We start from the raw sequence: 22256 nt of genomic DNA, 5'->3' as shown, positions 1-22256 counted from the left end.
TTTGTCTAAATTGTAGCCCTACAGTTGATGGTAAAAACAGGGATGGATAATCGAAAAGGACAAGAAAAACAAACTACTAACTTAGTACTTTGGACACATACTGTATCGCTCCAATCCCTATATTTTAAAAAGGCATGCCACAGGTTGATAATGCACTCACTCATTACAGCCTTACAAATAAAAACATCACACACACATTCACGCGCACAAACACACACACACACACACACACACACACACACACACACACATACACACACACACAGCGCACTCTCTCCCTGGTACAACAGAACACAATGCAACAAAGGCCCCTCTTTTTGCCTTCAGACTGGCATCTCCCTGCCAGTGCTGTGCCCCACACAGCCGAGAAGATGGAACAGAGAAGTTCGACAAGCGGTTCCCAGCAAGGAAGGCCCAGGAAAACAGTGGACAACCCTTATTTGGGGACAGAATACAGCGTGCAGAGAAATCCTGGATACCGTATGAGAGTGAGAAAAGCGTTAATATATATTTTCGTATTGTGAAAAGTTACTTACTTTTTTTTAATCCCCAGTTTAAAAGATGTGTATGCTATTCATACATTATCATACAGTATACATTTGATTAAGATGATTGGTTTACGAAGAAACCTTTCAAAAACAAATACATTATAGGTAGTTGCTAGAATATTGATCAAGTAGCCTAGGCTATATAGCATCATCTATTGGCTGATAAAAATTGCATTAACCTCTGTGATGAACAATTTGGATTTAGATGAACGGAAATGGTCATCCCATTATGTTAATTTTAATTTGATAATGTGAGCGCTGACAATACAAATGAATTGGAACATATCATGCCCCCTCAGCTCATTTTTAAATTGATGTGCATTAGGGTTATGTTTTCTTAGGCCCACAACACCTCCAGTTTTAATAATGTCTTATAGTTTACCATGGACGAGTGCGTCATATTGTGTGGTTAGACTAAATGGACATTAGGATACAAAGATAAAGCCGTGCTTTTACAAGTCGCGCGCTCCGCCAAAGTCCCGCCATCCTCCGGTTATAGTCGGGTACCAAATGCGCAGTCGCATGAATGGATGCTACGTTCCTTTTCCGGCTGCATCTGCACAATCCACCAGGAAGTGTGGTGCGATAAATCCTAAACTATTAATCCCTTATACCTGGAGGAAGGAGATAGATATTAGTATGCATTTTGGATGGAATATACCATTTGTGTCGCCTTTCTAATCTACAAATCGTTGAAATCGGTGTTTTGCAATTCATGCAGGGTAAACATAATACCCTTAACTCCCTGCAAGTTTGGGTTTTTGTTCTTGTGCTGTAGCATTTACCTCTTCTCAAATCTAACCCTTGACTGCAATGGGATGCTGCGGTAGCACAGAGGTAAGCTAACGGTTTCCTCCATCCCCATGTTGCATTCATTTAATTGCACCTTAAACATCATGCATGCAACGGCGATTGCACTGCTTATATTTTTGCGACCGCTGGCATCCAATGGTATTTCTCACTACCGTAGTCAGATTAGATAAACCTAGGCTATGTTCATCGGGGAAGACTAGTGGTAATCCTATTATTGAAGCCGAGGAAATATCGAGCTATAACTTGCGACAATGGTTTATTAGTTTAGTTCATTACCACCGACATTTTGCATAGGCTACCGCTTGAAAGCAGCTTTGCATACCATAAATAGCTCGTGAGCACCGTTAGCTTTGTAAACAAACCTCACTTCTCCTCGCGCAACGTGCGAGATTTGACGCTATTGAACACTGCCTTGACAATGAAGAATAGTAGAATGTCGTTAAATGTGATTGTTTAACGCAAAGTAATGTTTCACTACATTCGGCCACAGTCTATCTACGAAAATGTCAATGAAATTGCGTGCCATTGTACATTTTTTTGTGTGAAATAACATGTGTAGCCTACAGTTTCACCTTTGAATTGACAAAGACGCATATAGACTGTATCCTATTTGCTAATGTGGCACCGACGATGTGTTGGTATTTTGTTTTCCAGAGGACAAAGAGAGAATGGAAACCCTTGGAGGATCGAAGTTGCACGGATTTGCCGTGGTTCCTTTTATTTACTGTATTCTGTGTTGGAATGGTAAGTATATATGCTTATTCGTTTTACAATTGAAAACGAAGAACAATGTAATACCATAAATATATGTTAAACTACATTTGAATACTAAATACAGAATAGCTGTTGTAACAGATTAAATACTATTCAATTTCTGGGATTTTAATCGGAATAATTAAAAACCACTGGTCATTAAACGTTCTATAAACTTTGCAGTTAGACAGTCAGGATGGTACATTGCATTTTATACCTGTCAACAATATATTGATACAAATCCATACCCCACTGTCACACAGGCACGTATTGCATTTGTAGCATTGGATGCTAATGCTTGGTAATGGTTCTCTCAGGGGAGTATCTGTGGGTTCACCATCGCCACGGGGGGCGCAGGCCGCCTGGTCTTTGGGTATGACAGCTACGGGAACACCTGCGGCCAACGCAATGAGCAGATCGAAGGGGTCAGGCTGAGTGGACTGGATCAGACGGACAAAAAGTGAGTCTTTCTCACCCACTTCACACAACTTCTATCTTAAAGTGGCAGTGACATTTGCCAAAACCCCACCCCTATGTTTACAAACAGAAATGGTAGGGCGAATTAGCCCTCATTGAGAAATATTAAGAAAAGCTTTGCCCTGTTGCTCATTGGTTCAATAGAAATGTAAAATTGCAGTCATTTTAACCGTGGTCTATGGGAAACTGGCATAAATGAAACCTTGAATAAATATGCAGAGGCCTTAGGAGTAGGACGTTCTGTCACGGTCAACTGTACTTACTGCCTGCACCACCCTCTGGGAACACTGGTATTTCAGCCCACTTTATTTGCATTGCATGCTGATTACTTTCCCCTCTTTGGATTGACTGTGTGCTTAATGATTGGCTAGGGGTACCATAGAATTAGGAATTAGAATACCTCCTTTGGTACAGACCTGTGGGTCATCAGCACAGGGTAATTCATTTCTTTTTGGTTTTGCCGGCGTGTCAGATAAGAGATATTAATGGGTTTGAATTCGCTCTGCTTGACGTTTTTCCTCTTACCGTTTGGCCAGACTGCTGATGAAACGATGGAACATGTAATTTTTCATTGTTTAAAATAATGATGCTAGTTTCTTCCTATTGAACGTAGAATTCATCCATTGTGTTAATGTGTGTATAAATGGTATGCATTGCCCTGCTGCCAATGTTTACAGACATAAGATATAGCTAATCATAGGGAATGGAGAGAGGGAGAGAAAGTAGCTTGGTATCAGTCAGTGACTATGTAAGTGAACGGAGGTAGACGTTTCTTGAGAGGGTGCTGGCTCACACCAGGAGGACCCTGTCACCCAAATTGTTGTGAAGAAAACTCAGATGTCACTGGCTGGCAGTCTTTTTCTCTCTCTTTCTATTTCTCTCTCGCTCACTCTTTATTTTTCTTTCTAGGTCTCTGTAGGTTTCTCCCTTCTCTTTCTTTCCATACATCATTGTTTACTCCTTTGTTTTTGCACTGTTGGTTGGTGCAGAGTGCAGACACTGCCTTGTCTCTCTGTCTGTTGGGTGGTGCAGACACTGCCTTGTCTCTCTGTCTGTTGGGTGGTGCAGACACTGCCTTGTCTCTCTGTCTGTTGGGTGGTGCAGACACTGCCTTGTCTCTCTGTCTGTTGGGTGGTGCAGACACTGCCTTGTGTCTCTGTCTGTTGGGTGGTGCAGACACTGCCTTGTCTCTCTGTCTGTTGGGTGGTGCTGACACTGCCTTGTCTCTGTCTGTTGGGTGGTGCAGACACTGCCTTGTCTCTCTGTCTGTTGGGTGGTGCAGACACTGCCTTGTCTCTCTGTCTGTTGGGTGGTGCAGACACTGCCTTGTCTCTCTGTCTGTTGGGTGGTGCAGACACTGCCTTGTCTCTCTCTGTCTGTTGGGTGGTGCAGACACTGCCTTGTGTCTCTCTGTCTGTTGGGTGGTGCTGACACTGCCTTGTGTCTCTCTGTCTGTTGGGTGGTGCTGACACTGCCTTGTCTCTCTCACTCTTCCTTTGAACAACCACAAACTGGCTGTGTTGCACATAACACCCACCCTTTTAATTTGTCTCCTGAATGGTGTCTTCAGTCCCATTTTAGAGTGGAGAGTTATACCAACAATGAGTAAACTGATTTCACTTATAGTGTGCTGTTGATGCTTGTGGTAGGCTTGTCTTGTGTAAAGACACAACTGCGGGTAAGGCTATTTAAATGAATAGCTATAGGGATATTGGACCCTTGGTTGTACATGGCTATTGTGTTGCTTGATCCCACAGTGACTAGCGTGCCCAGTCTGAAATAATCGCCAAGCCTCTAGTACTGGGTAATAGTCTGACATGGGTGTCAAAGGTGTGGTTGTATGTTTATTGACAGGCACATGCAAATGTATAGATGGAGGTTTTATCGACAGAACTATTTTGAAATTAAATGGCTTCTGCCCTTGAGAACCTTTTTCAGGCTCACTGGTTAGCTTCCCCGGTCCATAATCATCACATTAGCTAGCAATTATATGCTTCATTAAAGCACCTTGACGGCCCCTCCCAGGATTGGGCTATTGATGTGACTGACACACACACACACACACACACACACACACACACACACACACACACACACACACACACACACACACACACACACACACACACACACACACACACACACAGAAAGCCAGACTGGCGCTGTAGACTGAGATCACTGGATTAATGCTGGCCCCAGCGGCAGTGTGTGTGTGTGTAGAAGAGTTTGGTGGAGAGGGTGTGAGGCTTGACTGACAGGCCTCGGTGCGAACACAACCACCTGATGCTGAACTCAATTGAGAAGGCAGCTGTCACGGAATTCAATTAAGGACTACACAGCTGTCAATTTGTTACTGTCTCTCTCTCAATCTCTCTCTCTCTGATTCTTCTCCTCACTTCCTTCTCTCTCTTGGTATACCTCTTCATGTCATTAGACGTATGGTGCTTTCAAGACTAATCATGACGTGTGTGATCTTCAGGCCGGAAAGTCAGAGCTCTAGAAAAATGTTCCTAAATTCCTAACTTGGAATTACAAGTTGGATTTGTCCCTTTTGGAACTTGTTTTTTTCCGAGTTCTGAGTTGTCTTGAATGCACTGAAGTCGAACGTCGGAGATTGCCCAGTTCCCAGTTGTTTTGAACACAGAAATAACAATAACACAGCTGTGATCTTTCTTGGTGGTACTCAGACATTGTTTGTCCGAAAGTGTCTATTTTTGCCATTCTGTGGGCGAAAAAGTCTAGCATTGCTGGAGTGGCTAATGTAATTCTAGCAATGTAGGCCAAGTTGAGGTTATGTTCAATGCTGTATTCAGTCCTGTCCTCAGCAACCTTTAAGTGACCTACCTTTGTGAGGTATAGGCTGGTGTCACACAATGCAGTCAGTGACAACGAAGTTAGAGCTTAAGGGATAGCTGGTCAGGGTTTATTTGGCTAGTACAGTTAAGCAGCTCCTCATTTACAAGGCAGGGGCCAAATGTAAACAGTACAGCGCAGTATGTGTATTGTTCTGGCCATTGCAGCTGGTTGATCCAGGATCAGTCTATCCAAGTCTGATCCTAACCTCAGCTGTTAGGAAGAACTGACTTTAGAGAAAGTCAAACTGCCCTCAAATATTCTGATAAATCCAGTGTGACTTGATTTTTATATCTATCCTTTCAACAAGCATGTGTGCAGTGCAAACCACTGTGCCAGCTTATGAATCACCAGACATTCAAACCGTGTCCATATACTGCTTACAGGGTAAGGAAACAATGTCATTTTGTAATATGGGTGAACTATCCCTTTAAAATTTTAGAAGGGGGGTACTTCAAACTTTGTTGACCTAATAGCAGGAACGGCACCATCTAGTGGTCAGAACCTGGTTATATCAGGATGTTGGATGGGACATAAAACGAACAACTTCAGTAACTAATTTCTCTGAACAGGAGAAAAAAAACATCACCAAATTCACTGAGAATACAATACATAGTATGAAGAAACAGTACTCAGAGCTGCAGCTTCATACTACTTGTCAGACACATAATGATGTCTGGAACTGGGTGAATGGACTGGTATCAACCACATGGAAACCATGTGTTTGAGTCGGATACCGTTCCATGTATTCTATTCCAGCCATTACTATGAGCCCGTCCTCCCCAATTAAGGTGACACAACCGCCTGTGTTGTCAGACATAGAGAACTGATACTGGTTGTTGGGGAGGGATTGGTGTGAGGGGTCTGTGGGTGGCTTCTGACAATTTCTTTGGATTCTTAATCATTGTTAGTAGAAAACACGTTTGGTCCAAATTTGGATGTTTATTGAATATTCTATAATTACTATATTTATTGAATATTCTATGAATCCTATAAATTAATGTCAAATTTAGGTGCAATCAATTTCTGAGGTCAAATTATATTTCAACAAAATAATGTTGCAGGAATGCTAATCGGATCTGTTTCTAACTACAGAAACGAGTTCAGAACAATCTGAGATGGTGGGTGTCATTGCTTGCTGAAATGACATGAAATGACCCTCCTGTGAGTGTGTGTGTGTACGCATACGTGTGTGTGTGTGGGCGAGGTGCCCACCCCCTAGTGTATAAGAGCACCAGGCAGATGGACCACAGTGAAGGATTCTCTTATTAACATGTCCTTGTTCCTTTCACTCTCTGTTCCACTGCCAAGTCCCATGGACCAGTTCCAGCAGCAGTAGCAGCAGCCAAAGGCTCTCTATCTCGTGACATTCTATCATATCTCAGTGAATAAGGTATTGTTGAGGCAGTGGGTTTGCTTTGTCCCCAAAATGAACAGGACATTGAGGGGAGGTGTAGGCTTCTGGGTTTTTCCGGTCATTTTGTTACTTTGTTTTCCTCTCTCTGTCACATGTTCCCACAATTTCATATCTCGTGACTCATTCCTCATATTTGTGATGGGAAACCAGATTTTATTGATAAACTGTTAAACAAATTGCTGAAAATTCTCACATTCCTTGTTACCCATCCCTTATGTGGGTGTTATTGATAAAGAACAGATATTTTGTTGTCTGATTTGTCTGCAGGTATGTGTTCTTCCTGGACCCATGTAACATTGACATAGTGCAGAGGAAGATCAAGTCCATGGCCCTGTGTGTGTCCCTGTGTCCTGATGAAGAGCTGAGGACGTACCAGGACCTCAAGAGATTCGCCATGCACAATGGTGAGTGAGTAGGGCCCCTAGTGAAACAGAGTGGACACTGTCAGCCAGTGGCGATTTTAGCATGTAATTCTTGGTGGGGCAAAAAAATTATCATGTGTAATGCACTACCAGCAAATCCACTACACAACACTAAACAATACATTAAATGCACTATAACAGTGACAAACGGTGCCCACAAACTGTTAGGGCCTACATAAATCTGTCCCAACACCTTACCAATGCTACACCTGGCTATCAGCGGAGCCTTGTCTGGCAGCGAAACAGTTCATTCAGCCTCACCTACTGCCTTTTAAAAACATAGCTGATATGGCTGACTTGCTTAAACAAATGCGTTTTCTACTGACAATTTATATGTACAAACTATGGCATAAGGGGACGACAAGCAGATAAGAGGCAATCCGTAATTGTGATTAAGACATTAATGAGCGAGCTAAGACTGACGTAGTCAGTATAACCATTATCCCAGAAACCCTAGACCCACTCCAATTTGCATACTGCCCAAACAGATCCACAGATGATGCAATCTCTATTGCACTCCACACTGCCCTTTCCCACCTGGACAAAAGGAACTCTAATGTGAGAATGCTATTCATTGACTACAGCTCAGCGTTCAACACCATAGGACCCTCAAAGCTCATCACTAACCTAAGGATCCTGGGACTAAACACCTCCCTCTGCAACTGGATCCTGGACTTCCTGACGGGCCGCCCACAGGTGGTGAGGGTAGGTAGCAACACATCTGCCACGCTGATCCTCAACACTGGAGCCCCCCAGGGGTGCGTGCCCAGTCCCCTCCTGTACTCCCTGTTTACCCACGACTGCATGGCCAGGGACGACTCCAAGACCATCATTAAGTTTGCAGACGACACAACAGTGGTAGGCCTGATCACCGACAATGACGAGACAGCCTATAGGGAGGAGGTCAGAGACCTGACCAGGTGGTGCCAGAATAACAACCTCTCCCTCAACGTAACCAAGACTAAGGAGATGATTGTGGACTACAGGAAAAGGAGCACCGAGCACGCCCCCATTCTCATCGACGGGGCTGTAGTGGAGCGGGTTGAGAGCTTCAAGTTCCTTGGTGTCCACATCACCCAAAAACTAGAATGGTCCAAACACACCAAGACAGTCGTGAAGAGGGCACAACAAAGCCTATTCTCCCTCAGGAAACTAAAAAGATTTGGCATGGGTCAAATCTCCTCAAAAGGTTCTACAGCTGCAACATCGAGAGCATCCTGACTGGTTGCATCACTGCCTGGTACAGCAATTGCTCAGCCTCTGACCGCAAGGCACTACAGAGGGTAGTAGTACATCATCACCAGTACATCACTGGGGCTAAGTTGCCTGTCATCCAGGACCTCTACACCAGGCGGTGTCAGAGGAAGGCCCTAAAAATTGTCAAAGACCCCAGCCACCCCAGTCATAGACTGTTCTCTCTACTACCGCATGGCAAGCGGTACCGGAGTGCCAAGTCTAGGACAAAAAGGCTTCTCAACAGTTTTTACCCCCAAGCTGTAAGACTCCTGAACAGGTAACCAAATGGCTACCCGGACTATTTACATTGTGTACCCCCCCCCAAACCCTCTTTTACGCTGCTGCTACTCTCTGTTTATCATATATGCATAGTCACTTTAACTATACAGGCCCCGGTGCACAACTGAGTAAGAGGACAAGTACATTAGTGTGTAGTTTGAGAAACAGATGCCTCGCAAGTCCTCAACTGGCAGCTTCATTAAATAGTACCCGCAAAACACCAACGTCAACAGTGAGGAGGCAACTCCGGGATGCTGGCCTTCTAGGCAGAGTTGCAAAGAAAAAGTAATATCTGACTGGCCAATAAAAAGAAAAGACATTAAGATGGGCAAAAGAACAGACATTGGACAGAGGAACTCTGCCTAGAAGGCCAGCATCCCGGAGTCACGTCTTCACTGTAGACGTTGAGACTGGTGTTTTGCGGGTACTATTTAATGAAGCTGCCATTTGAGGACTTGTGAGGCATCTGTTTCTCAAACTAGACACTTTAATGTACTTATCTTCTTACTCAGTTGTGCACCGGGGCCTCCCACTCCTCTTTCTATTCTGGTTAGAGCCAGTTTGCGCTGTTCTGTGATGGGAGTAGTACACAGCGTTGGACGAGATCTTCAGTTTCTTTGGCAATTTCTCGCATGGAATATCCTTCATTTCTCAGAACAAGAGTAGACTGACGAGTTTCAGAAGAAAGGTCTGTCTGGCCATTTTGAGCCTGTAATCGAACCCACAAATGCTGATGCTCCAGATACTCAACTAGTCCTAAAGAAACCAGTTTTATTGCTTCTTTAATCAGGACAACAGTTTTCAGCTGTGCTAACATAATTGCAAAAGGGTTTTCTAATGATCAATTAACCTTTTAAAATGATAAACTTGGATTAGCTAACACAACATGCCATTGGAACACAGGAGTGATGGTTGCTGATAATGGGCCTCTGTACGCCTATGTAGATATTCTATTTAAAAAATGAGCCGTTTCCAGCTACAATAGTCATTTACAACATTAACAATGTCTACACTGTATTTCTGATGAATTGTATATTTTATTGGACAGAAAATGTGCTTTTCTTTCAAAAACAAGGACATTTCTAAGTGACTCCAAACTTTTGAACGGTTGTGGGTGTGTATGTATCTATATACATTTTTTTATTTATTTTTACTAAAAATGTGGGGCTCAGCCCCACCTGCCCTGAATGACAGGTCGCTACTGCTGTTAGCTATACACTTTTCTGCCATCAAAGCACACAAAAGCATAACACTGACAGCATATTGAATCATTGACGGATTCTCTATTCCTCTCAGTAACTCTACTGATAATGCTGTGGACCCCAGCACATACAAGTTATTGATTAGAAAATCTGTTTGTCGATAGTGGTCATGTCATGAATTGTTTTGAAAGGAAGCTCTTGCATCTCACATCATATCCATGAAGAGAAAAAAAAAACTTTTAGATGAGCGGCATTAAAAAAAAAAATCAAAAGATTGTTCCGTTAGAAAAGAGTGCTATGAGGAGCAGGTGTTTCTCCCCCCCCCCCCCCCCATAAACAGAAGGCTACTAGGTCATCGTTCCAGCAGCCATCCATCACGTCATTGACAGTGAATCACTGCCATCCTTTGGAACGACAAACACTTTCTACAAACACTGACATGACCGTGACCCCGCGTGCCATCTTCCCTTAATACTGTCCTTTCATTCAACACACACTCTGGCACAGCAGGCACCTTGGAACATGTGGAGAGCAAACTAGATGAACAAAGGCACCATTAAGGCCAATGCCACCCCTTGCTGTATGGGTACCGTTGTTTGTGCTATCCTAGCCCGTCCTTCAGCCAGGCTTGCGTGTCTCCTGTCAGTACTGTATATACTTATTGTGACACACACACTCCATGTATGCCCCATGATAGACTGGGCTGGGGTTATGTAACTTTGCCTTCTCCAGAGGTCTTGTGTTCTGATTCTGAATTCCTGTGGCAGTGAGCGTAACACAGTTAAGAACAAGATTGTGTAACGTGCTCAGTTGCATGAAGGGAAAAGGATGAAATATGGATCAGCATATGTTGGTTTAGACAACATATTGAGCTATAACTGATCACTTCTGGGGAGACTGATTTAAATTCAATCGTCCTTATGTTCCTAGGTATGTATATGGTTTCACTTTCCTGTGATCAATGTCTTTGTATTTCACTCAGGGTCAGAGCTGTGTTCATACGAACTAGCCGGTCACAAATACCCCGACCTTCCAGAGAGGTTTGACAAATGTCCCAAACTTCCAGTTCCACCAAGGTAGGAAGGCCTAACATTAGGGCTGCATTTCAATAGGCTGAGATTAATGGTTCTGAATGAAAATAAGCAAAGGACTTTCACTTAACCAGTCATATAGATTAGATATTACCTCAAGAAAGGGGGGGGGTACATAAAAAAAAAAACAATTAAACTATTCAAACCGGTCATGTTTTAGAGAACCTCCCAGGTCATGTGACCCCTGACGTTTGACCTCTACTTCATTCTATCCCACAGCAAATCTCTCCCGGTGTTCAACCGTTGCACACCGGTGGACATCTCCTGCTATGCCAAGTTCGCAGAGGCTGTGGTGACGTTTGTGAGCGACAACAGCGTGCTGCACAGGCTGATCGGTGGCGTGATTGCCAGCAAGGAGATCATCGTGGGCCTCTGCCTGCTGGCGCTAGGTGATGACCTCATCAGCATGTGTTTGTTATCAGCAGTATCTTGGGGATGCTGGATAGATATAAGCAATATGGCAAAATCTGCACCTATTGGGGAACAAGGTGGAACTACTACCATGCCTATCCAATTGTTTCAGATCTACATGAAGAGCCAGGGGAAGGGGCTAAGGGTTGTTTCTGTACAGGGCCGTAGTCGCTAAACTCAGTGGGAGGGATTGGTCTTGTTAGAGTGAATGACTAAATCTTCATTGTATTTCTGGGGCCCACTAGTCTCTGAGCCTTCCCTAATGTGAGCCAGTAAAGAATAGACCTGCATAGGGAACATCTGTCCTGCTCTAGTGCATTCTGCTGATTTCTCCATATCAGTATGTAGTGTCAGTACATAGGCAGTTACTGTAGGTCAGACATCAACGGCGGAGAAACACAGTGCTCGGTGAAAATACAGCAAAGTCATCACATCTTTGAGTCTCCCCTGAGACTGCACTCTTTGGAATGAGAGGAAGGAAGCTCTCAGGTAAAGGGCATGACATGGGAGCCATGAACTTGTACATTTGGGAGTTAATGCTCAGAGTGAGTACATGTGGGTTAGAGTAAGACAAGGTTCTGCTGTGTCAAGGTGGGGAAGGAAAGGGTTTGAATATGGTTAGCTGATCCTCGCTCTTCACTTGGTGAACTGGTTCTCCTGAGTTCTGATTCGTGGTCAGTTTTTTTGGTTTTTGATTCCAAATGGTTGAGGTTAGGGTTGAGGCCGAGGGCAGGGTTAGCTGATCCTAGATCTGTGTTGTGCTACAGTGCTCTCCATGATCCTAATGGTGATCATCCGCTACATCTCTGCTGTGCTGGTCTGGATCCTCACTGCCATGGTGGTCCTGGGCTCCCTGGGTGAGCTAGTTACCTGTCTTCTGGCCTTAATTCCTGTGCAGTGTTTTGATCAATCAAAATAACAACTGAAAACCGTGACATAGTTTTGCACCTAACAGTCATTCTATGATCATTTTTGGGACAGTCCTCTTTGCATTTAGCAGTGTGCAGGTGTTCAATCTATCATAAAAAGTGTCTCTGTTTTTCTGTAGCGGGCACAAGCATTCTGTGGTGGCTGTACATAGACCACCGGTTAACTGCCAATGAGACCTTATCTAAAGAGACTGCAGAGACTACGGAGACTAAAGATGCTAAGGAGGAAGCAGAGATGACAAGGGACAATGCCCAGGCGCTTCTGGTGTATGCCATCGCGGCCACCGTATTCACAGTGAGTACAGTTAGTGTTTGTGTTTGGAATGAAAGGGAGACTGGGCAACCAAGCCTTGTAAATTGTGGGTGGGGTGTGTGAGACATTTCAGATTGAATGCCTGGCGCTGCTTTGAAATCTCAAACTCTTGACTCCTGGCACCTCTACTTTTTTACTCCCCCCTCCTCTCTCTCTTTAACCTTTCTCTCGCTCTCTCCCTCTCCTGTTGGCCATCTTCCATTTGTTTCATCATTCTCTATTACCCCTTGTCTTCCTGTCTGTTTTTGTCTTCCTATGTCCCTTCCACCTTCTCTTGACCTGTTGTTCTCTTCTTCACTAATTTATATCCCTCTCCCTCCTTATCGATCCCAATTTCTCTCGCTCTCTCATCCCTCTCTTCCTATACCCTTCTCTCTCTTTCTGTGTCCCTTCCTCTCTCTCCCCCCTCAGGTGATCCTTCTCCTGCTGATGCTGTTCATGAGGAAGCGAGTGGCCCTGACTATTGCCCTGTTCCACGTGGCTGGCAAGGTGTTTATCCACCTGCCGCTGCTCACCCTGCAGCCCTTCTGCACCTTCCTGGCCCTGCTCCTCTTCTGGATGTACTGGGGCCTGGTGCTGCTCTTTCTCGGGACCACCGGTGAGGGAGGGAGAGGGGGGGGAGGTTGGAGAGGGGTAGAGAGAGAGGGAGGGAGGGAGGGAGGGAGGGAGGGAGAAGGGAGAGGGGCAGTGGTTCTCCTCTTCTGGATGTACTGGGGCCTGGTGCTGCTCTTTTTCGGGACCACCGGTGAGGGAGGGAGAGGGGGGGGGGGTTGGAGAGGGGTAGAGAGAGGGAGGGAGGGAGGGAGAAGGGAGAGGGGCAGTAGTTCTCCTCTTCTGGATGTACTGGGGCCTGGTGCTGGAAGCAAAAGTGAGTGAGAGAGAATCTTTACAAATGGTAAGTGATGAATTCCAACACAACAGGACACTGCACTAGTACGGTTTAGTTTAGTTTACTGTATTAGCCTTATTCAGGAACTTGTCCAAACTAGTCCCGACCACTAGACTGAGACTGATGTCCACCTCAGGGAACCCGGTCCAGAACGAGGAGACGGGTCTGACAGAGTTCCGTCTGACTGGGCCTCTGCAGTACATGACGTGGTACCATGCTGTGGGCCTCATCTGGATCAGTGAGTTCATCCTGGCCTGCCAGCAGATGACTGTCGCTGGGGCTGTGGTAACGTACTACTACACAAGGTCTGACTCTGAAATTATGTTTTCATGATTTGTTTATGTACAAACTCTACCTACATGTACATATTACCTTGACTAACTGGTGCCCCCGCACATTGACTCTGTACTGGTACCCCCTGTAACCTGTATATAGCCTCGCTATTGTTATTTTACTGCTGCTGTTTAATTATTTGTTACCTTTATTTTCAATTTTTTTTACTTAACACTTATTTTTTCTTAACTTCTTAAAGCATTGTTGGTTAAGGGCTTTTAAGTAAGCATTTCACTAAGGTCTACTACACCTGTTGTATTCGGCGCATGTGACAAATACAATTTGATTTGAAATGTTTATTCTATAGGATATCGGCTATAAGATTAGTAATAACATTCGATTTTATTGTCTGTCACAAATGTGTTCTGCTAAAACAAAAATCGGGGAATTTATGGGTAATCTGTTCTCAGAGTTATAGGAATTACAGAGAGGAGAACAAGAATGTCAATTAACTTCTCTCTCTTCATTTATTTGGCCTCCATTCTATTTCCCTCTGTCTCAGGGACAAGACCAGGCTGCCAGTGACGCCCATCCTGTCGTCAGTGCTGAGGCTGATGCGGTACCACCTGGGCACGGTGGCCAAGGGCTCCTTCATCATCACCCTGGTCAAGATCCCACGCCTAATGCTCATGTACGTCCACAACCAGCTCAAGGGCAAGGTAAAGCACACTGTTTACTAACTTCTCTCTCTCTGACATTCATTGTATGGAGAATAATAAAACACTGCATGTTACATACAGTGATGTGCTGTACAAGCTAATCAAGGCTAGCTTGTCGCCAGTAGATCTACATTGCTGTCAATGTCAACATTGTTGTGACATGACACCTGCCATCTTCTGTTGCTCTGTTTAGGACAGTTTTTAGAGAAGAGAGGATGTATGTTCAGATGTTTGGGTTTGACACAGTGCTGGTAACATTAGGGGTGTTGGTTTGGTTAATAAATGGGACATATGACTATATATTTGAACTAACTCATTTTGGATAAACATCTGGTAAACCATGTTACTATATTATTATCATGTCATTTTCTTTTCAGGTATTTTTCTTTATTCTCCTTGGAAGGTAATGTGAGTTAGTGTCTGTTGTCCTTAACTTACTGTTTGTTGTCACGTCCCAAGTGTTGCTGCTTGACTTGATCTATGGAGAGACACCTTGCAGCATAATGAATTGAAGGGATAAATTGGCATTAACTCTCCAGAGTTCTGAGAGTGGAGGTAACTTCACCTGACTAATGCTCTGAACTGTTCCACGAAGTTGGATAGGCCTACAGCAATCTGACTGCCTGCTGCTTTCAGTTTCTACTATCTTTTGGTTTAGCAAGGAGATGTGCGAACACTAAGTTCTGGAGCTCTGCAGGGAACAGTTTTGAAAACTATTGTATCTATTTTTGAATAGTGCATCTCAGATACCTTTCCCCATCTCTCTCACACAGGAAAATGCATTTGCTCGCTGCATGTTGAAGACCTGTATCTGCTGCCTGTGGTGTTTGGAGAAGTGCCTCAACTATTTGAATCAGGTAGGAGTGCTTTCCTTCCCCCTAACTGGATATTTGTTTTATATAAATAAAGGATAGATAACAGGTGTAAGTTGGTTCGTGTCCTGCTGGTCTGCTTTAGTGACTACAGTCTCTCCTCTCTGTCGTTAGAATGCGTACGCGGCAACAGCCATCAACAGCACCAGTTTCTGTACGTCGGCGCGCGACGCCTTTGTGATTCTGGTAGAGAACGCTCTGAGGGTGGCCGCCATCAACGCCGTGGGAGACTTTGTCCTCTTCCTGGGCAAGGTGAGGGGGACAGCTGGGATACTTGAGGGCTTCAGAGTAGTCCCTATTCACTGTTACAGGATCAGATCTACTTTTCAACCCCTTGATGATTAAGGTTAGGATGGGGGTAGGGTAATCTGTTCCTAGATCTGTGGTTAAGGGCAGCCGTTACATTGAGTGTGGGCCTGATTGCGTGGACTCACAGGAGGCTGCTGAGGGGAGAATGGCCCATAATAATGGCCAGAACAGAGTAAATGGAATGGCATCAAACACCTGGAAACTAGGTATTTGATACCATTACACTAATGCCGTTCCTGCCATTACCACGGACCCGTCCTCCCCAATTAAGGAGCCACCAACCTCCTGTGGCGTTGACTGTTCAATTGCCTGAATTTGAGGAGTAAAGATTTGACTGACCCTGAGTGTGTGTGTGTGTGTGCGGTGTCAGATCCTGATCGTGACGTCCACAGCGTTCGCCGGCGTACTGCTGCTGAACTACCAGCGGGACTACGCAGAGTGGGTCCTCCCTCTCATCATCGTCTGCCTCTTTGCCTTCCTGGTGGCCCACTGCTTCCTGTCCATCTTCGAGATCGTGGTGGACGTGCTCTTCCTCTGCTTCGCCATCGACACCAAATACAACGACGGTACACCGGGCAAGGAGTTCTACATGGACAAAGCCCTGATGGTAATCTATGTGAAGATATGGTATACTGGTGGGATTTTGTTGAAATGGGAAATTAAATGTGTCTATACTGGACAAAAATATCAACGCAACATGTAAATTGTTGGTCCCATGTTTCATGAGCTGAAATTAAAAGATCCCTGAAATGTTCCATACGCACAAAAAGCTTATTTAGCTCAAATTTTGTGCACTAATTTGTTTACATCCCTGTTAGTGAGCATTTCTCCTTTGCCAAGATAATCCATCCACCTGACAGGTGTGGCATATCACACTCCCTCAACTTGAGACATCTGTGCCATTGTGTTGTGACAAAGCTGCACATTTTAGTGGCCCTTTATTGTCCCCAGCACAAGGTGCACCTGTGTAATGATTATGCTCTTTAATCAGCTTCTTGTCAGGTGGATGGATTATCTTGGCAAAGGAGAAATGCTCACTAACAGGGTTGTAAACACATTTGTGCACATAATTGAAGAGAAATACCGTTTTTGTACGTATGGAACATTTCTGGGATCTTTTATTTCAGCTCATGAAATATAGGACCAACATTACATGTTCCGTTTAATTTTTGTTCAGTCTAGGTTTTTGTTTTTCTACACTAAAGCTAAGGATTCTGTGGTTTAATGACGAAGGTAATGCATTAATTTACATTTAATTGTTTTCATTTTAGCAGACTTACAGTAGTGAGTACATACAGTTTTTTATACTTTTTTCTTTCATACTGGTGCCCCATGGGAATTGAACCCACAACCCTGGAGTTGCAAGTGCCATGCTCTACCAACTGAGCCACACGGGACCATTCACATGATATATTAAGTGTATGTTAACCGACACTGGTGCGTTTCACCACATGGTATGACACTCCCATCTCTCCCTGCAGGAGTTCGTGGAAAACAGCAGGAAGTTGGAACGGGTGGTGGAGCGAGGGCGGAACCGCCCCACTGAAGCGGTGTCGGTGGAGGGGCCGGAGATGAAGCCCATGGTGAGTGACAGTGGAGGGGGCGGTGACACTGAGCTGGGCTGGGGCTTGGGCGGAGGCGGGGGAGAGTGGGAGGAGCTGCAGGAGTTCCATGTGTACTACCTCCTGGTAGGAGTGCTGGTGGACTGGGCCCTGGGGGAGCAGTGTACCATGGTCTCCTTGATCCTCTGCCTGACCGAGGACGTGGTCCTCTTCTTCTGTGTCTACCTGCCCACCTCCACACTCGTGCTCTTCGCCACGCTGCTGCAGAAACCCTCCCCCGTCGTCGTGCCTCAGCCCCAACCAAAGGCACAGACGCCGTCGCAATCGTTGTCTTCGCATGCTAGCTAACGCATGCTAACTAACGCACCACAACAGCATCTTGCTCACCCTCATCTCTAACTCTTCTCAAACTATTCCATCCCTCTTTTTTTTTACTGTTTTTTGTTTTGCTCGCCTGTCATCTCCTGGCCATCTTTAACCTGAAGTGTAAATTAGTTGGAGTTTTTTTTTGCCTTATCACCATGGTGCTTTTTGGTAAATAGGGGCATGTCTGGTAGCGCAGATAATCTTCTGTCAGTTTATAAAGATGGTGGGGGGGGGATGAACACAAAGAAACAGTACGCAATGAACAGTCCACCCCCCTAAAGTAAACAGCAGTGAGAAAGAACAATGCCAGACTGCTGATGCATTGCTAAAAAGGGACCAATGGGAAGATGGATATAGGACTTTTTTTTTGCCTGTCTATTGTACGGTGCTGCTGGATTTCCATGTACTGCTGGAATTATTTAAAGCACTGTTAGGCGCTACTGAAGTTGGCAACTATCTGTTTACTTGTAGATTTGGCCTTTTCTTATCTCCTAAATACTCAGAGCATTATTGGTAAAGTTATTCTTGTAATTTGGTAGTTAAGAGGTAGAAGTATCTCCCCCAGTAGTTTTAAAATAATAAGCTATGTGTATTCGTCATAATGTACAATCATTGTTGATAACTGCAAGCAAGTCAGCTTTGGACCAAGGATATACAGGCGTATCCCTCAGCTTTCAGGTCACAAGATGGATCTTAACATCACCACTCCACTGCATGGCTTTCATTTTCTTTTCCATATGTCCAAGCTGTTATTACATTTTTTTTAATCTAACCCTTTTTCACCCATTCATTCTTTTTTCAATGACTGCATGTGATACTGTGAATGGAGTAATAAGACTTGAATAACTTTGCTTTCCAGGCTCCAGGAACAAGTTCAGCTTGACCAAAATCACCTAAAGGGACTTTTTTTTAAAGACATTCCAAAATGTTTATTTTTACCAATGTGTAACATGTTTACTATGGTTTCACTCCAGGGATACAATATTTTAATAAGAAACTGTAAAAAAAAATATAACAATGTAATGAAGCACTTTATATTGAAGCGCTGCATATTTTAAAAGGCTGATGCATTTTTCGTAGTGATGTCCTTTTTTATAAGACAAAGAATTGCCATCTAGTCGAACACAGTACTAAAATGTATTGAATCACTTTGGGTTGTCAACGTTTTGCATAACAAGTTTGCCTTTTGGTTGGACTTCTCGATCAGCGTGATACTTATTCGTCATGCAATGATAGCACTTAGATGTGTTTTTAATCAACCACTGAAACTTAAGTACGTTAGACTCACGTTTGCATTTGAAATCAATCTGCATCATGGAAGAGTGTTCTTTTGTTTTGAAAGGAGATGTATTTTTTTACCAGTGAGTAGGTTTTTAAAAATTGTTTTTGCAGTGTGATTTTTGGGATGTGTAGAAACAGGATGTGATCATACAACTGTGTGTTACAGCAGGAGGAAGACAACTTGTAGTTCCCATGGTTTGGAGGGACACAGAGACAAAGTTACTGCGATTTGGAAGTCTACCCCCCCCCCCCCCCCCTACACCGAGGCACTTAGATCTACAAGGGACCATGAAGTTAAGGGGTAGGGACTAAGAGTTCATTATGAACTGGGCATGACATTTACAGAGAAATATCCAGAGGGCTGCAAAGGCTGTTGCTTTTCTTACTCAACCAATTGTCCCCTAGTTTGACTAACTTTTCAAACCAGTCAGTTATTGTTGGGATTGATGGACAATGTACATTTGACCTAATCAGGTGAGGTGTAACGAGTCCCCTTCCACTGATGTCTCAGTAGGAAGTGAACTCAGACTTTGCAGCCCTCAAGCAATAACGCAACACCATTTAGTATTTACCGCTATAAAAATGTCTTCCTACTTGCACTACAGCTTTTAAAAGACAAATGTTCTTAGCATTGAGCTATCATCTGATGTTAGGTGGGGGGTGGACACTCACTTTGCCTTAACCGGTTCCATAGGCTGCGCCCCCAATCTTATTGGTTAGTAACGGGACTCCCCAGTTTAACATGGGAGTGGGGTGGTAGAAGTGCTGTAAGCCTTAAGTCCCCTCTTCTTTTTGCAGTAGATTTGTATTTGATACCCACAGTACTGAATCCATCGGAGCAACTGAAGAACAACTTTGCCCCCCCCCCCCTTTTTGTTGATCTAGGTGAGAAAATGCTACCTTTGTTTATGTGAAGTGTTTCAGAATGGTATGAATTGCACATGATTTATGCAGTTATTTTGTAATGAGTTTAATAACGTGTTGATAAGACTGAATAGTATTCTGATATTGTGACGTGATCCTGGTGGATATGTTGAAGGGAGAGATGGCTGTGACTGTTCACATGATAACGATTTCATTTTCAGCTTCTCGTGTGAGAGAATGACAAGCGCCAGCCATCCTTCACAACACCGTCGTTAATGTTTCAAAACAGGAAAACAAGTCTGTTGGTGCGCTTTTCTCCGGGAATACACTACTAGACCGTACACTGATGTACCTATGAAATATTAAAGAGCATGTATTTAGAAGAAAAAAGTCAAGCCGAATTAACATTGCCGCAGAACCCTATTGCGCAAAGCATGTTAAGAATTGCACTGAGATGGTATTCATTTAAACACTGATCAATTTAAAGTATCTGTAAAATATTTATAGTTGAATGACTAGCTCTGTCAGTCAGTACAATGTAGAGATGTTTCTTAAAATGTTTCAGAGGATGGAACTTTCCCCAAGTGAGAGAACCTGCCCAGTGCAATCAAGGAATCCACTTAAGGAACAGGACAGACTACTGATAACTAAACAACATTTCTCTGAAAACATGTCATTCATGGGTATGTGTCCATCATAGAAGATCAAGACTATGACCGAGGGACTGTTTCACTTAGCCTTGTCTGATTTGTACATTGAACACAACCAGTCATAACCCACACCGTTCTGTTTGCCAAACTCTAATGTTACCAGTTGATGCGCACAACGGGAAAATCAGACACTGAACCACACAGAGACAGTGTTCTGGTTTCTTTACGACAGTAAAGCAAATTGCTCTGCGAATAGCTGAGACGCAAGGCCTGATTTGTCAGCCTCTATTAGCGCGGACAAAATGCCCTACTACTTAGAGCCAGTATTGTGAAAGCCAGTACCTATACTCAAAACGATGAACCATAGACGACTTGCATGTTTTCCGTCTGGGGCTTTTTCCTCGCTCCTCAGGGCGAGCCATCTTTGTAGGGTGTGAATATTACGGCATTAGCTCCACGTGACTTAACTGATAGAACAATAGCTTTACTCAGCAACAAAGCCACTGTTTTTCGAGATGTTAGTCGACCTCTTCGTTCTTGGAAACAAACTGCGCGTCTATTCTTGTCACACAGGAATGGGAGATACTGTTCTGGATAGGCAACACATCAGTTTAACTGTCTGGTGTAACACTAGCTTTTAGAAATGTCTGCAGTAAGGTTGTTTAACATTGGGCAATGTTTTGTTTGATTTTTATATTTATTATTTCTTATGTATATTCGTTCTTTTTTTCAAGGTAATAAATTGGAGAAAGTAAACTTGTCATTGCCTGTCGTAGTTGTACATTATACATAAAGTTCACCTCGTTATGATACACAAATGAAAGGAAAAGTAAACTAAATGCAAAACAGTAACACAAGTATCCTGCATTTGGACAAAATATGCTGCAACCCAAAATCTGGAGTGCGCATTTTGGCAAGTGAGTGAAACATGTCAAATAAAAATCTACATGACATATGATCGTTGAAATACATACTGTAGTTAAATTAAGTGCGCAAATGTGTACATTGTGTATTTTGCTAATTCCTATGGCAGTGCATGTACACTATATTATATTAGACGATCTAGAGAGAATTATGTTGGTCAGATAGTGTTCTTGACCATAACCCTGGTACTAATTTACAAGTAAAATAACATACATTTTTTACTGTATCTTGGACCAGAGCTTTGGGTGGGTCATATCTGTACCAGCCAGGCTATTCTTAATCAGATGGCTGTATAGTCTAGAACTCCAAACCATTAGAGCCATTAGTTCCACAGGATCCATCCCTCTGTCCAGAGTCTCTACAGGTCCTCATCATCCTCGCTGACTAGTATAGTGTCCAGGTCCTTGTCCTTACGCTCTGCGCTCTCTGTGACAAACTCCCTCTGCTGGGCCTCCAGCTCTCTGAGCTCCCCCTGCAGGCGCTCCAGATGCAGCACACGCCGGTTCTTCAACAGCTTCATGGGGAACGGGTTCATGTCGCTGAAGGCTATGTTGGTCAGTTTCCTGTTGGAGGGAACAGAGTAAAGTGAGGCAGGAGACAGACACAAGCCCAAGATTACTCAGCCTGCTTATTTCCATACAAAAAAGAAACACAGAATTTAACTCTATGTAAGCAGCATAGTCACAAAATACTCCATAAGCTGTATGGCCCTAACACCAGACCTAGCCCTCACACATTTTACTTGCATGCATTGGACAGAGATAATGAGATATGTGAATGCTGCCCTCAATGCACTCCTCTGG

General features: G+C 43.9%; 2 protein-coding genes across 3 annotated transcripts in view; one reads left to right on the top strand and one right to left on the bottom strand.

Moving 5' to 3' along the window:
- Positions 1-1106: 1106 nt before the first annotated feature.
- Positions 1107-21285, top strand: LOC120048070 (choline transporter-like protein 1). Of its 2 annotated transcripts, none has more exons than XM_038993762.1 (16): positions 1107-1385; positions 2016-2105; positions 2432-2574; positions 7129-7265; positions 10983-11076; positions 11311-11480; positions 12270-12359; positions 12551-12726; positions 13156-13342; positions 13770-13938; positions 14469-14625; positions 15399-15482; positions 15612-15749; positions 16177-16413; positions 17288-17389; positions 19182-21285. In XM_038993762.1, exons 1-16 carry the CDS (start codon positions 1362-1364, stop codon positions 19200-19202), a joined length of 2019 nt encoding a protein of 672 aa, XP_038849690.1. In that variant the 5' UTR covers positions 1107-1361; the 3' UTR covers positions 19203-21285. The 2 variants fall into 2 exon arrangements, with proteins under 2 accessions (XP_038849690.1, XP_038849689.1); XM_038993761.1 differs by having other exon boundaries at positions 18594-21285.
- The window catches only part of LOC120048069 (TBC1 domain family member 2A-like), a 30219-nt gene continuing 27245 nt past the window's right edge, over positions 19283-22256 (bottom strand). Inside the window, exon 16 of the mRNA XM_038993760.1 lies at positions 19283-22016. Coding sequence (XP_038849688.1) covers positions 21812-22016 — 205 coding nt within the window. The 3' untranslated portion in view covers positions 19283-21811. The remainder of the gene's footprint in view (positions 22017-22256) is intronic.

The sequence above is a fragment of the Salvelinus namaycush genome, chromosome 5 (genome assembly GCF_016432855.1).
Source record: "Salvelinus namaycush isolate Seneca chromosome 5, SaNama_1.0, whole genome shotgun sequence".
NCBI lineage: Eukaryota > Metazoa > Chordata > Actinopteri > Salmoniformes > Salmonidae > Salvelinus > Salvelinus namaycush.
Note: the sequence above shows the minus strand (reverse complement) of the source record. Positions and strands in the feature narration are given on the sequence as shown.

Coding starts and splice junctions, on each gene's coding strand:
- LOC120048070 (XM_038993761.1), top strand. CDS start 1,362: ATGGGATGCTGCGGTAGCACAGAG. Junction 11,481..12,269: donor CCTCTGCCTGCTGGCGCTAG/GTGATGACCTCA, acceptor GTTGTGCTACAG/TGCTCTCCATGATCCTAATG. Junction 15,750..16,176: donor TTGTCCTCTTCCTGGGCAAG/GTGAGGGGGACA, acceptor GTGCGGTGTCAG/ATCCTGATCGTGACGTCCAC.